The following is a 17,401-nucleotide window of genomic DNA, read 5'->3' as shown; positions in this document are numbered from 1 at the left end:
AGAGACCAGGCTAGCTGGCCACAAACGGATCAGGGATCAGACTAGCTGACAACAAATGGATCAGGGACCAGGCTAGCTGGCCACAAACAGATCAGGGACCAGGCAAGCTGGCAAGAAATGGATCAGGGACCAGGCTAGCTGGCCACAAACAGATCAGGGACCAGACTAGCTGGCCACAAACAGATCAGGGACCAGGCTAGCTGGCAACAAACGGATCAGGGATCAGGCTAGCTGGCAACAAACGGATCAGGGACCAGGCCAGCTGGCAACAAACAGATCAGGGACCAGGCCAGCTGGCAACAAACAGATCAGGGAACAGGCTATGAAATATTACTAATATAAAGCAATCTTGACCAGCCCCCCTAGCAGACCCAGACTGTAGTACTCTGTCTCTGGGGCCAGCTGGAGAACTCTGTCTCTGGGGCCAGCTGGAAAACTCTGTCTCCTGGGGCCAGCTGGAAAACTCTGTCTCTGGGGCCAGCTGGAAAACTCTGTCTCTGGGGCCAGCTGGAAAACTCTGTCTCTGGGGTCAGCTGGATAACTGTCTCTGGGGTCAGGGTAATGTTGGACAGGTTTCTGTCTGCACTCACCCAGTCTATAGTACTCTATCTCTGGGACCAGGGTGATGTTGGACAGGTCGGTATAGTGCTTGTTGACGTAGCTCTGTGCTGCATACGCATGCCAGAACGCCATAAATCTAGTGATGAAGGATGTCACGAAAAGGCTCAGCATTCCAAAGTCTAGAAGATTCCATGTCTCCGAAAGATATTCCCGAGCCCCCTGGGACCAAATCTCCTTACACTCAGCCCAGACCATTCCTGGAAGAAGAGAGAGAAAACAACCACATGTCAGAAATTACATATTCTGCCTCACAAATGGCACCCTATGTATAGTGCACTACTTTGGAGCAGGACCCATAGAGCTCTCCCTCTCCCATAGGGATCTGGTCCAAAGTAATGCATTATGTATGGAAGAGGCTACCATGTGGGAGGAAGATATTGACTTAAATTTTTCCTCTAATACGAACAGACTAATGTGGTGCCAGTATATAAGGACAGACTAATGTGGTGCAAGTATATAAGGACAGACTAATGTGGTGCCAGTATATAAGATCAGATTAATGTGGTGCCAGTATATATGAACAGACTAATGTGGTGCCAGTATATAAGAACAGACTAATGTGGTGCCAGTATATAAAATCAGATTAATGTGGTGCCAGTATATATGAACAGACTAATGTGGTGCCAGTATATAAGAACAGACTAATGTGGTGCCAGTATATATGAACAGACTATTGTGGCGCCAGTATATAAGAACAGACTAATGTGGTGCCAGTATATATGAACAGACTAATGTGGTGCCAGTATATAAGAACAGACTAATGTGGTGCCAGTATATATGAACAGACTATTGTGGTGCCAGTATATAAGGACAGACTAATGTGGTGCCAGTATATATGAACAGACTAATGTGGTGCCAGTATATAAGAACAGACTAATGTGGTGCCAGTATATATGAACAGACTATTGTGGCGCCAGTATATAAGAACAGATTATTGTGGTGCCAGTATATAAGAACAGACTAATGTGGTGCCAGTATATAAGAACAGACTAATGTGGTGCCAGTATATTAAATCAGATTAATGTGGTGCCAGTATGTAAGAACAGATTCATGTGGTGCCAGTATATAAGAACAGACTAATGTGGTGCCAGTATATAAGAACAGATTAATGTGGTGCCAGTATATAAGAACAGACTAATGTGGTGCCAGTATATAAGAACAGACTAATGTGGTGCCAGTATATAAGAACAGACTAATGTGGTGCCAGTATATGAAATCAGATTAATGTGGTGCCAGTATATAAGAACAGACTAATGTGGTGCCAGTATATAAGATCAGATTAATGTGGTGCCAGTATATAAGGACAGACTAATGTGGTGCCAGTATATAAGAACAGACTAATGTGGTGCCAGTATAAGAACAGACTAATGTGGTGCCAGTATATAAGAACAGACTAATGTGGTGCCAGTATATAAGAACAGACTAATGTGGTGCCAGTATATAAGAACAGACTAATGTGGTTCCAGTATATAAGAACAGACTAATGTGGTGCCAGTATATAAGAACAGACTAATGTGGTGCCAGTATATAAGAACAGACTAATGTGGTGCCAGTATATAAGAACAGACTAATGAGGTGCCAGTATATAAGAACAGACTAATGTAGTGCCAGTATATAAGAACAGATTAATGTGGTGCCAGTATATAAGAACAGATTAATGTGGTGCCAGTATATAAGAACAGACTAATGTAGTGCCAGTATATAAGAACAGATTAATGTGGTGCCAGTATATAAGAACAGATTAATGTGGTGCCAGTATATAAGAACAGACTAATGTGGTGCCAGTATATAAGAACAGATTAATGTGGTGCCAGTATATAAGAACAGATTAATGTGGTGCCAGTATATAAGAACAGATTAATGTGGTGCCAGTATATAAGAACAGACTAATGTAGTGCCAGTATATAAGAACAGATTAATGTGGTGCCAGTATATAAGAACATATTAATGTAGTGCCAGTATATAAGAACAGATTAATGTGGTGCCAGCATATAAGAACAGATTAATGTGGTGCCAGGATATAAGAACAGACTAATGTGGTGCCAGTATATAAGAAAAGACTAATGTGGTGCCAGTATATAAGAACAGACTAATGTGGTGCCAGTATATAAGAACAGATTAATGTGGTGCCAGTATATAAGAACAGATTAATGTGGTGCCAGTATATAAGAACATATTAATGAGGTGCCAGTATATAAGAACAGACTAATGTGGTGCCAGTATATAAGAACAGATTAATGTGGTGCCAGTATATAAGAACAGACTAATGTGGTGCCAGTATATAAGAACAGACTAATGTAGTGCCAGTATATAAGAACAGATTAATGTGGTGCCAGTATATAAGAACAGACTAATGTAGTGCCAGTATATAAGAACAGATTAATGTGGTGCCAGCATATAAGAACAGATTAATGTGGTGCCAGTATATAAGAACAGACTAATGTGGTGCCAGTATATAAGAAAAGACTAATGTGGTGCCAGTATATAAGAACAGACTAATGTGGTGCCAGTATATAAGAATAGATTAATGTGGTGCCAGTATATAAGAACAGATTAATGTGGTGCCAGTATATAAGAACATATTAATGAGGTGCCAGTATATAAGAACAGACTAATGTGGTGCCAGTATATAAGAACAGACTAATGTGGTGCCAGTATATAAGAACAGACTAATGTGGTGCCAGTATATAAGAACATATTAATGTGGTGCCAGTATATAAGAACAGACTAATGTGGTGCCAGTATATAAGAACAGATCAATGTGGTGCCAGTATATAAGAACAGATTAATGTGGTGACAGTATATAAGAACATATTAATGAGGTGCCAGTATATAAGAACAGATTAATGTGGTGCCAGTATATAAGAACATATTAATGTGGTGCCAGTATATAAGAACAGACTAATGTGGTGCCAGTATATAAGAACAGATTAATGTGGTGCCAGTATTAAAGAACAGATTAATGTGGTGCCAGTATATAAGAACAGACTAATGTGGTGCCAGTATATAAGAACAGATCAATGTGGTGCCAGTATATAAGAACAGATTAATGTGGTGCCAGTATATAAGAACATATTAATGAGGTGCCAGTATATAAGAACAGACTAATGTGGTGCCAGTATATAAGAACAGACTAATGTGGTGCCAGTATATAAGAACAGACTAATGGGTTGCAAGTATATAAGAACAGATTAATGTGGTGCCAGTATATAAGAACAGACTAATGTGGTGCCAGTATATAAGAACAGACTAATGTGGTGCCAGTATATAAGAACATATTAATGTGGTGCCAGTATATAAGAACAGATTAATGTGGTGCCAGTATATATGAACAGACGAATGTGGTGCTAGTATATAAGAACATATTAATGTGGTGCCAGTATATAAGAACAGACTAATGTGGTGCCAGTATATAAGAACAGATTAATGTGGTGCCAGTATATAAGAACAGATTAATGTGGTGCCAGTATATAAGAACATATTAATGTGGTGCCAGTATATAAGAACAGACTAATGTGGTGCCAGTATATAAGAACAGATTAATGTGGTGCCAGTATATAAGAACAGACTAATGTGGTGCCAGTATATAAGAACAGACTAATGTGGTGCCAGTATATAAGAACATATTAATGAGGTGCCAGTATATAAAAACAGATTAATGTGGTGCCAGTATATAAGAACAGACTAATGTGGTGCCAGTATATAAAAACAGATTAATGTGGTGCCAGTATATAAGAACAGACTAATGTGGTGCCAGTATATAAGAACATATTAATGTGGTGCCAGTATATAAGATCAGATTAATGTGGTGCCAGTATATAAGAACATATTAATGTGGTGCCAGTATATAAGAACATATTAATGAGGTGCCAGTATATATGAACAGACTAATGTGGTGCCAGTATATAAGAACATATTGATGTGGTGCCAGTATATAAGAACAGATTAATGTGGTGCCAGTATATAAGAACAGACTAATGTGGTGCCAGTATATAAGAACAGACTAATGAGGTGCCAGTATATAAGAACAGACTAATGTGGTGCCAGTATATAAGAACAGATTAATGTGGTGCCAGTATATAAGAACAGATTAATGTGGTGCCAGTATATAAGAACATATTAATGAGGTGCCAGTATATAAGAACAGACTAATGTGGTGCCAGTATATAAGAACAGACTAATGTGGTGCCAGTATATAAGAACAGACTAATGTGGTGCCAGTATATAAGAACATATTAATGTGGTGCCAGTATATAAGAACAGACTAATGTGGTGCCAGTATATAAGAACAGACTAATGTGGTGCCAGTATATAAGAACATATTAATGTGGTGCCAGTATATAAGAACAGATTAATGTGGTGCCAGTATATATGAACAGACTAATGTGGTGCTAGTATATAAGAACATATTAATGTGGTGCCAGCATATAAGAACAGACTAATGTGGTGCCAGTATATAAGAACAGATTAATGTGGTGCCAGTATATAAGAACAGATTAATGTGGTGCCAGTATATAAGAACATATTAATGTGGTGCCAGTATATAAGAACAGACTAATGTGGTGCCAGTATATAAGAACAGATTAATGTGGTGCCAGTATATAAGAACAGACTAATGTGGTGCCAGTATATAAGAACAGACTAATGTGGTGCCAGTATATAAGAACAGACTAATGTGGTGCCAGTATATAAGAACATATTAATGTGGTGCCAGTATATAAGAACAGACTAATGTGGTGCCAGTATATAAGAACAGACTAATGTGGTGCCAGTATATAAGAACATATTAATGTGGTGCCAGTATATAAGAACAGATTAATGTGGTGCCAGTATATAAGAACAGACTAATGTGGTGCCAGTATATAAGAACAGACTAATGAGGTGCCAGTATATAAGAACAGACTAATGTGGTGCCAGTATATAAGAACAGATTAATGTGGTGCCAGTATATAAGAACAGACTAATGTGGTGCCAGTATATAAGAACAGATTAATGTGGTGCCAGTATATAAGAACAGACTAATGTAGTGCCAGTATATAATAACAGATTAATGTGGTGCCAGTATATAAGAACAGACTAATGTAGTGCCAGTATATAATAACATATTAATGTGGTGCCAGTATATAAGAACAGATTAATGTGGTCCCAGTATATAAGAACAGATGAATGTGGTGCCAGTATATAAGAACAGATGAATGTGGTGCCAGTATATAAGAACAGATTAATGTGGTGCCAGTATATAAGAACAGATTAATGTGGTGCCAGTATATAAGAACAGACTAATGTGGTGCCAGTATATAAGAACAGATTAATGTGGTGCCAGTATATAAGAACATATTAATGTGGTGCCAGTATATAAGAACAGACTAATGTGGTGCCAGTATATAAGAACAGACTAATGTGGTGCCAGTATATAAGAACAGATTAATGTGGTGCCAGTATATAAGAACAGATTAATGTGGTGCCAGTATATAAGAACAGACTAATGTGGTGCCAGTATATAAGAACAGATTAATGTGGTGCCAGTATATAAGAACATATTAATGTGGTGCCAGTATATAAGAACATATTAATGTGGTGCCAGTATATAAGAACAGACTAATGAGGTGCCAGTATATAAGAACAGACTAATGTGGTGCCAGTATATAAGAACAGATTAATGTGGTGCCAGTATATAAGAACAGATTAATGTGGTGCCAGTATATAAAATCAGATTAATGTGGTGCCAGTATATAAGAACAGACTAATGTGGTGCCAGTATATAAGAACAGATTAATGTGGTGCCAGTATATAAGAACATATTGTGGTGCCAGTATATAAGAACAGACTAATGTGGTGCCAGTATATAAGAACAGACTAATGTGGTGCCAGTATATAAGAACAGATTAATGTGGTGCCAGTATATAAGAACAGATTCATGTGGTGCCAGTATATAAGAACAGACTAATGTGGTGCCAGTATATAAGAACAGATTAATGTGGTGCCAGTATATAAGAACATATTAATGTGGTGCCAGTATATAAGAACATATTAATGTGGTGCCAGTATATAAGAACAGATTAATGTGGTGCCAGTATATAAGAACAGACTAATGTGGTGCCAGTATATAAGAACAGATTAATGTGGTGCCAGTATATAAGAACAGACTAATGTGGTGCCAGTATATAAGAACAGATTAATGTGGTGCCAGTATATAAGAACATATTAATGTGGTGCCAGTATATAAGAACATATTAATGTGGTGCCAGTATATAAGAACAGACTAATGAGGTGCCAGTATATAAGAACATACGAATGTGGTGCCAGTATTTAAGAACAGATTAATGTGGTGCCAGTATATAATAACATATTAATGTGGTGCCAGTATATAAGAACAGACTAATGTGGTGCCAGTATATAAGGACAGACTAATGTGGTGCCAGTATATAAGAACATATTAATGTGGTGCCAGTATATAAGAACATATTAATGTGGTGCCAGTATATAAGAACAGACTAATGTGGTGCCAGTATATAAGAACAGATTAATGTGGTGCCAGTATATAAGAACATATTAATGTGGTGCCAGTATATAAGAACATATTAATGTGGTGCCAGTATATAAGAACAGATTAATGTGGTGCCAGTATATAAGAACAGACTAATGTGGTGCCAGTATATAAGAACAGACTAATGTGGTGCCAGTATATAAGAACATATTAATGTGGTGCCAGTATATAAGAACAGACTAATATGGTGCCAGTATATAAGAACATATTAATGTGGTGCCAGTATATAAGAACAGATTAATGTGGTGCCAGTATATAAGGACAGACTAATGTGGTGCCAGTATATAAGAACATATTAATGTGGTGCCAGTATATAAGAACATATTAATGTGGTGCCAGTATATAAGAACAGACTAATGTGGTGCCAGTATATAAGAACAGATTAATGTGGTGCCAGTATATAAGAACAGACTAATGTGGTGCCAGTTTATAAGAACAGATTAATGTGGTGCCAGTATATAAGAACATATTAATGTGGTGCCAGTATATAAGAACAGACTAATGTGGTGCCAGTATATAAGAACAGACTAATGTGGTGCCAGTATATAAGAACAGATTAATGTGGTGCCAGTATATAAGAACAGATTAATGTGGTGCCAGTATATAAGAACAGACTAATGTGGTGCCAGTATATAAGAACAGATTAATGTGGTGCCAGTATATAAGAACATATTAATGTGGTGCCAGTATATAAGAACATATTAATGTGGTGCCAGTATATAAGAACAGACTAATGAGGTGCCAGTATATAAGAACAGACAAATGTGGTGCCAGTATATAAGAACAGATTAATGTGGTGCCAGTATATAAGAACAGATTCATGTGGTGCCAGTATATAAGAACAGACTAATGTGGTGCCAGTATATAAGAACAGATTAATGTGGTGCCAGTATATAAGAACATATTAATGTGGTGCCAGTATATAAGAACATATTAATGTGGTGCCAGTATATAAGAACAGATTAATGTGGTTTCAGTATATAAGAACAGACTAATGTGGTGCCAGTATATAAGAACAGATTAATGTGGTGCCAGTATATAAGAACAGACTAATGTGGTGCCAGTATATAAGAACAGATTAATGTGGTGCCAGTATATAAGAACATATTAATGTGGTGCCAGTATATAAGAACATTTTAATGTGGTGCCCGTATATAATAACAGATTAATGTGGTGCCAGTATATAAGAACATATTAATGTGGTGCCAGTATATAAGAACATATTAATGTGGTGCCAGTATATAAGAACAGATTAATGTGGTGCCAGTATATAAGAACATACTAATGTGGTGCCAGTATATAAGAACATATTAATGTGGTGCCAGTATATAAGAACAGATTAATGTGGTGCCAGTATATAAGAACAGACTAATGTGGTGCCAGTATATAAGAACAGACTAATGAGGTGCCAGTATATAAGAACAGACTAATGTGGTGCCAGTATATAAGAACAGATTAATGTGGTGCCAGTATATAAGAACAGATTAATGTGGTGCCAGTATATAAGAACATATTAATGAGGTGCCAGTATATAAGAACAGACTAATGTGGTGCCAGTATATAAGAACAGACTAATGTGGTGCCAGTATATAAGAACAGACTAATGTGGTGCCAGTATATAAGAACATATTAATGTGGTGCCAGTATATAAGAACAGACTAATGTGGTGCCAGTATATAAGAACAGACTAATGTGGTGCCAGTATATAAGAACATATTAATGTGGTGCCAGTATATAAGAACAGATTAATGTGGTGCCAGTATATAAGAACAGATTAATGTGGTGCCAGTATATAAGAACAGACTAATGTGGTGCCAGTATATAAGAACAGACTAATGAGGTGCCAGTATATAAGAACAGACTAATGTGGTGCCAGTATATAAGAACAGATTAATGTGGTGCCAGTATATAAGAACAGACTAATGTGGTGCCAGTATATAAGAACAGATTAATGTGGTGCCAGTATATAAGAACAGACTAATGTAGTGCCAGTATATAATAACAGATTAATGTGGTGCCAGTATATAAGAACAGACTAATGTGGTGCCAGTATATAAGAACAGATTAATGTGGTGCCAGTATATAAGAACAGACTAATGTGGTGCCAGTATATAAGAACAGATTAATGTGGTGCCAGTATATAAGAACAGACTAATGTGGTGCCAGTATATAAGAACAGATTAATGTGGTGCCAGTATATAAGAACAGACTAATGTAGTGCCAGTATATAATAACAGATTAATGTGGTGCCAGTATATAAGAACAGACTAATGTAGTGCCAGTATATAATAACATATTAATGTGGTGCCAGTATATAAGAACAGATTAATGTGGTCCCAGTATATAAGAACAGATGAATGTGGTGCCAGTATATAAGAACAGATGAATGTGGTGCCAGTATATAAGAACAGATTAATGTGGTGCCAGTATATAAGAACAGATTAATGTGGTGCCAGTATATAAGAACAGACTAATGTGGTGCCAGTATATAAGAACAGATTAATGTGGTGCCAGTATATAAGAACATATTAATGTGGTGCCAGTATATAAGAACAGACTAATGTGGTGCCAGTATATAAGAACAGACTAATGTGGTGCCAGTATATAAGAACAGACTAATGTGGTGCCAGTATATAAGAACATATTAATGTGGTGCCAGTATATAAGAACAGACTAATGTGGTGCCAGTATATAAGAACAGACTAATGTGGTGCCAGTATATAAGAACATATTAATGTGGTGCCAGTATATAAGAACAGATTAATGTGGTGCCAGTATATATGAACAGACTAATGTGGTGCTAGTATATAAGAACATATTAATGTGGTGCCAGCATATAAGAACAGACTAATGTGGTGCCAGTATATAAGAACAGATTAATGTGGTGCCAGTATATAAGAACAGATTAATGTGGTGCCAGTATATAAGAACATATTAATGTGGTGCCAGTATATAAGAACAGACTAATGTGGTGCCAGTATATAAGAACAGATTAATGTGGTGCCAGTATATAAGAACAGACTAATGTGGTGCCAGTATATAAGAACAGACTAATGTGGTGCCAGTATATAAGAACAGACTAATGTGGTGGCAGTATATAAGAACATATTAATGTGGTGCCAGTATATAAGAACAGACTAATGTGGTGCCAGTATATAAGAACAGACTAATGTGGTGCCAGTATATAAGAACATATTAATGTGGTGCCAGTATATAAGAACAGATTAATGTGGTGCCAGTATATAAGAACAGACTAATGTGGTGCCAGTATATAAGAACAGACTAATGAGGTGCCAGTATATAAGAACAGACTAATGTGGTGCCAGTATATAAGAACATATTAATGTGGTGCCAGTATATAAGAACAGACTAATGTGGTGCCAGTATATAAGAACAGATTAATGTGGTGCCAGTATATAAGAACAGACTAATGTAGTGCCAGTATATAATAACAGATTAATGTGGTGCCAGTATATAAGAACAGACTAATGTAGTGCCAGTATATAATAACATATTAATGTGGTGCCAGTATATAAGAACAGATTAATGTGGTCCCAGTATATAAGAACAGATGAATGTGGTGCCAGTATATAAGAACAGATGAATGTGGTGCCAGTATATAAGAACAGATTAATGTGGTGCCAGTATATAAGAACAGATTAATGTGGTGCCAGTATATAAGAACAGACTAATGTGGTGCCAGTATATAAGAACAGATTAATGTGGTGCCAGTATATAAGAACATATTAATGTGGTGCCAGTATATAAGAACAGACTAATGTGGTGCCAGTATATAAGAACAGACTAATGTGGTGCCAGTATATAAGAACAGATTAATGTGGTGCCAGTATATAAGAACAGATTAATGTGGTGCCAGTATATAAGAACAGACTAATGTGGTGCCAGTATATAAGAACAGATTAATGTGGTGCCAGTATATAAGAACATATTAATGTGGTGCCAGTATATAAGAACATATTAATGTGGTGCCAGTATATAAGAACAGACTAATGAGGTGCCAGTATATAAGAACAGACTAATGTGGTGCCAGTATATAAGAACAGATTAATGTGGTGCCAGTATATAAGAACAGATTAATGTGGTGCCAGTATATAAAATCAGATTAATGTGGTGCCAGTATATAAGAACAGACTAATGTGGTGCCAGTATATAAGAACAGATTAATGTGGTGCCAGTATATAAGAACATATTGTGGTGCCAGTATATAAGAACAGACTAATGTGGTGCCAGTATATAAGAACAGACTAATGTGGTGCCAGTATATAAGAACAGATTAATGTGGTGCCAGTATATAAGAACAGATTCATGTGGTGCCAGTATATAAGAACAGACTAATGTGGTGCCAGTATATAAGAACAGATTAATGTGGTGCCAGTATATAAGAACATATTAATGTGGTGCCAGTATATAAGAACATATTAATGTGGTGCCAGTATATAAGAACAGATTAATGTGGTGCCAGTATATAAGAACAGACTAATGTGGTGCCAGTATATAAGAACAGATTAATGTGGTGCCAGTATATAAGAACAGACTAATGTGGTGCCAGTATATAAGAACAGATTAATGTGGTGCCAGTATATAAGAACATATTAATGTGGTGCCAGTATATAAGAACATATTAATGTGGTGCCAGTATATAAGAACAGACTAATGAGGTGCCAGTATATAAGAACATACGAATGTGGTGCCAGTATTTAAGAACAGATTAATGTGGTGCCAGTATATAATAACATATTAATGTGGTGCCAGTATATAAGAACAGACTAATGTGGTGCCAGTATATAAGGACAGACTAATGTGGTGCCAGTATATAAGAACATATTAATGTGGTGCCAGTATATAAGAACATATTAATGTGGTGCCAGTATATAAGAACAGACTAATGTGGTGCCAGTATATAAGAACAGATTAATGTGGTGCCAGTATATAAGAACATATTAATGTGGTGCCAGTATATAAGAACATATTAATGTGGTGCCAGTATATAAGAACAGATTAATGTGGTGCCAGTATATAAGAACAGACTAATGTGGTGCCAGTATATAAGAACAGACTAATGTGGTGCCAGTATATAAGAACATATTAATGTGGTGCCAGTATATAAGAACAGACTAATATGGTGCCAGTATATAAGAACATATTAATGTGGTGCCAGTATATAAGAACAGATTAATGTGGTGCCAGTATATAAGGACAGACTAATGTGGTGCCAGTATATAAGAACATATTAATGTGGTGCCAGTATATAAGAACATATTAATGTGGTGCCAGTATATAAGAACAGACTAATGTGGTGCCAGTATATAAGAACAGATTAATGTGGTGCCAGTATATAAGAACAGACTAATGTGGTGCCAGTTTATAAGAACAGATTAATGTGGTGCCAGTATATAAGAACATATTAATGTGGTGCCAGTATATAAGAACAGACTAATGTGGTGCCAGTATATAAGAACAGACTAATGTGGTGCCAGTATATAAGAACAGATTAATGTGGTGCCAGTATATAAGAACAGATTAATGTGGTGCCAGTATATAAGAACAGACTAATGTGGTGCCAGTATATAAGAACAGATTAATGTGGTGCCAGTATATAAGAACATATTAATGTGGTGCCAGTATATAAGAACATATTAATGTGGTGCCAGTATATAAGAACAGACTAATGAGGTGCCAGTATATAAGAACAGACAAATGTGGTGCCAGTATATAAGAACAGATTAATGTGGTGCCAGTATATAAGAACAGATTCATGTGGTGCCAGTATATAAGAACAGACTAATGTGGTGCCAGTATATAAGAACAGATTAATGTGGTGCCAGTATATAAGAACATATTAATGTGGTGCCAGTATATAAGAACATATTAATGTGGTGCCAGTATATAAGAACAGATTAATGTGGTTTCAGTATATAAGAACAGACTAATGTGGTGCCAGTATATAAGAACAGATTAATGTGGTGCCAGTATATAAGAACAGACTAATGTGGTGCCAGTATATAAGAACAGATTAATGTGGTGCCAGTATATAAGAACATATTAATGTGGTGCCAGTATATAAGAACATTTTAATGTGGTGCCCGTATATAATAACAGATTAATGTGGTGCCAGTATATAAGAACATATTAATGTGGTGCCAGTATATAAGAACATATTAATGTGGTGCCAGTATATAAGAACAGATTAATGTGGTGCCAGTATATAAGAACATACTAATGTGGTGCCAGTATATAAGAACATATTAATGTGGTGCCAGTATATAATAACAGATTAATGTGGTGCCAGTATATAAGAACATGTTAATGTGGTGCCAGTATATAAGAACATATTAATGTGGTGCCAGTATATAAGGACAGACTAATGTAGTGCCAGTATATAAGAACATATTAATGTGGTGCCAGTATATAAGAACAGATTAATGTGGTGCCAGTATATAAGAACAGACTAATGTGGTGCCAGTATATAAGAACAGACTAATGTGGTGCCAGTATATAAGAACAGATTAATGTGGTGCCAGTATATAAGAACAGACTAATGAGATGCCAGTATATAAGAACAGACTAATGTGGTGCCAGTATATAAGAACATATTAATGTGGTGCCAGTATATAAGGACAGACTAATGTGGTGCCAGTATATAAGAACAGACTAATGTGGTGCCAGTATATAAGAACATATTAATGTGGTGACAGTATATAAGAACAGACTAATGTGGTGCCAGTATATAAGAACATATTAATGTGGTGCCAGTATATAAGAACAGACTAATGTGGTGCCAGTATATAAGAACAGACTAATGTGGTGCCAGTATATAAGAACAGACTAATGTGGTGCCAGTATATAAGAACAGACTAATGTGGTGCCAGTATATAAGAACAGACTAATGTGGTGCCAGTATATAAGAACAGACTAATGTGGTGCCAGTATGTAAGAACAGATTAATGTGGTGCCAGTATATAAGAACAGACTAATGTGGTGCCAGTATATAAGAACATATTAATGTGGTGCCAGTATATAAGAACAGACTAATGTGGTGCCAGTATATAAGAACAGACTAATGTGGTGCCAGTATATAAGAACAGACTAATGTGGTGCCAGTATATAAGAACAGACTAATGTGGTGCCAGTATATAAGAAGAGACTAATGTGGTGCCAGTATATAAGAACAGACTAATGTGGTGCCAGTATATAAGAACAGACTAATGTGGTGCCAGTATATAAGAACAGACTAATGTGGTGCCAGTATATAAGAACAGACTAATGTGGTGCCAGTATATAAGAACAGACTAATGTGGTGCCAGTATATAAGAACAGATTAATGTGGTGCCAGTATATAAGAACAGACTAATGTGGTGCCAGTATATAAGAACAGACTAATGTGGTGCCAGTATATACGAACAGACTAATGTAGTGCCAGTATATAAGAACAGACTAATGGGGTGCCAGTATATAAGAACAGATTAATGTGGTGCCAGTATATAAGAACAGACTAATGTGGTGCCAGTATATAAGAACAGACTAATGTAGTGCCAGTATATAAGAACAGACTAATGGGGTGCCAGTATATAAGAACAGATTAATGTGGTGCCAGTATATAAGAACAGACTAATGTGGTGCCAGTATATAAGAACAGACTAATGTAGTGCCAGTATGTATATCCCACATTTGGTATATTATATCCACTCTGCCCACAAATGAAATGTAATAGCTGTCATAAAACACTCAAGATTAGCAGCATGGGTTGGAATGAGCTGGAGAGAAGAAAGAACAGCAGCATGGGTTGGAATGAGCAGGAGAGAAGAGAGAACAGCAGCATGGGTTGGAATGAGCTGGAGAGAAGAAAGAACAGCAGCATGGGTTGGAATGAGCAGGAGAGAAGAAAGAACAGCAGCATGGGTTGGAATGAGCAGGAGAGAAGAGAGAACAGCAGCATGGATTGGAATGAGCAGGAGAGAAGAAGAGAGAACAGCAGCATGGGTTGGAATGAGCAGGAGAGAAGAAGAGAGAACAGCAGCACGGGTTGGAATGAGCAGGAGAGAGAACAGCAGCATGGGTTGGAATGAGCTGGAGAGAAGAAGAGAGAACAGCAGCATGGGTTGGAAGGAGCTGGAGAGAAGAAGAGAGAACAGCAGCATGGATTGGAATGGGCTTTAGAGAAGAAGAGAGAACAGCAGCATGGGTTGGAATGAGCAGGAGAGAAGAAGAGAGAACAGCAGCACGGGTTGGAATGAGCAGGAGAGAGAACAGCAGCATGGGTTGGAATGAGCTGGAGAGAAGAAGAGAGAACAGCAGCATGGGTTGGAAGGAGCTGGAGAGAAGAAGAGAGAACAGCAGCATGGGTTGGAATGAGCAGGAGAGAAGGAGAGAGAACAGCAGCATGGGTTGGAATGAGCAGGAGAGAAGAAGAGAGAACAGCAGCATGGATTGGAATGAGCAGGAGAGAAGAAGAGAACAGCAGCAAGGGTTGGAATGAGCAGGAGAGAAGAAGAGAGAACAGAAGCATGGGTTGGAATGAACAGGAGAGAAGAAGAGAGAACAGCAGCATGGATTGGAATGAGCAGGAGAGAAGAAGAGAGAACAGCAGCACGGGTTGGAATGAGCAGGAGAGAGAACAGCAGCATGGGTTGGAATGAGCTGGAGAGAAGAAGAGAGAACAGCAGCATGGGTTGGAAGGAGCTGGAGAGAAGAAGAGAGAACAGCAGCATGGGTTGGAATGAGCAGGAGAGAAGGAGAGAGAACAGCAGCATGGGTTGGAATGAGCAGGAGAGAAGAAGAGAGAACAGCAGCATGGGTTGGAATGAGCAGGAGAGAAGAAGAGAGAACAGAGACGTGGGTTGGAATGAGCAGGAGAGAAGAAGAGAGAACAGCAGCAAGGGTTGGAATGAGCAGGAGAGAAGAAGAGAGAACAGCCGCATGGATTGGAATGAGCAGGAGAGAAGAAGAGAGAACAGCAGCATGGGTTGGAATGAGCAGGAGAGAAGAAGAGAGAACAGCAGCATGGATTGGAATGAGCAGGAGAGAAGAAGAGAGAACAGCAGCATGCGTTGGAATGAGCTAGAGAGAAGAAGAGAGAACAGCAGCATGGGTTGGAATGAGCAGGAGAGAAGAAGAGAGAACAGCAGCATGGATTGGAATGAGCTGGAGAGAAGAAGAGAGAACAGCAGCATGGATTGGAATGAGCTGGAGAGAAGAAGAGAGAACAGCAGCATGGATTGGAATGAGCTAGAGAGAAGAAGAGAGAACAGAGACGTGGGTTGGAATGAGCAGGAGAGAAGAAGAGAGAACAGCAGCAAGGGTTGGAATGAGCAGGAGAGAAGAAGAGAGAACAGCCGCATGGATTGGAATGAGCAGGAGAGAAGAAGAGAGAACAGAAGCATGGGTTGGAATGAACAGGAGAGAAGAAGAGAGAACAGCAGCATGGATTGGAATGAGCAGGAGAGAAGAAGAGAGAACAGCAGCATGCGTTGGAATGAGCTAGAGAGAAGAAGAGAGAACAGCAGCATGGGTTGGAATGAGCAGGAGAGAAGAAGAGAGAACAGCAGCATGGATTGGAATGAGCTGGAGAGAAGAAGAGAGAACAGCAGCATGGATTGGAATGAGCTGGAGAGAAGAAGAGAGAACAGCAGCATGGATTGGAATGAGCTAGAGAGAAGAAGAGAGAACAGCAGCCTGGATTGGAATGAGCTAGAGAGAAGAAGAGAGAACAGCAGCATGGATTGGAATGAGCTGGAGAGAAGAAGAGAGAACAGCAGCATGGATTGGAATGAGCTAGAGAGAAGAAGAGAGAACAGCAGCATGGGTTAGAATGAGCAGGAGAGAAGAAGAGAAGACTTCCCTGAACTATGATGGAAAGGACTCATAACTGGTCTGCAGCAGATGTTCTTCTCATGTGCATTTCTTCAGTAAGCAGTTTACAGTAAGTAGCCCTGTGGATAGGCCAAGTCTACCCAGGGGTAGATATACCCCCAGGTTGTGAAGTACTGGCCTACAGAACAGCTACCTGAGGTGTGGTTGGCGTAACTAAGCAATCATATATTAGAGAGACTTGACTATCACATCAATGCTTTACATTCAATTAAACGTGTCCCGTTTCCCAGATCCCATCGACACAGACAGACATAGTTTATTTCTTCCAGTATGTGTAGCATACATTTGGTATCAATCCACATTCTATTCTATTGGTGCGGCAGGGTAGCCTAGTGGTTAGAG

The 17,401-nt window shown here is 38.1% G+C and overlaps 1 protein-coding gene across 1 annotated transcript in view; it reads right to left on the bottom strand.

The window, feature by feature from the left end:
- The window catches only part of LOC139385805 (short transient receptor potential channel 6-like), a 59,996-nt gene that overhangs the window by 27,855 nt on the left and 14,740 nt on the right, over window positions 1-17,401 (bottom strand). The window contains exon 5 of the mRNA XM_071131049.1: window positions 591-818. Coding sequence (XP_070987150.1) covers window positions 591-818 — 228 coding nt within the window. The remainder of the gene's footprint in view (window positions 1-590; window positions 819-17,401) is intronic.

The sequence above is a fragment of the Oncorhynchus clarkii genome, chromosome 27 (genome assembly GCF_045791955.1).
Source record: "Oncorhynchus clarkii lewisi isolate Uvic-CL-2024 chromosome 27, UVic_Ocla_1.0, whole genome shotgun sequence".
Lineage (NCBI taxonomy): Eukaryota > Metazoa > Chordata > Actinopteri > Salmoniformes > Salmonidae > Oncorhynchus > Oncorhynchus clarkii.
This window is presented reverse-complemented; position numbering and strand designations above follow the sequence as displayed.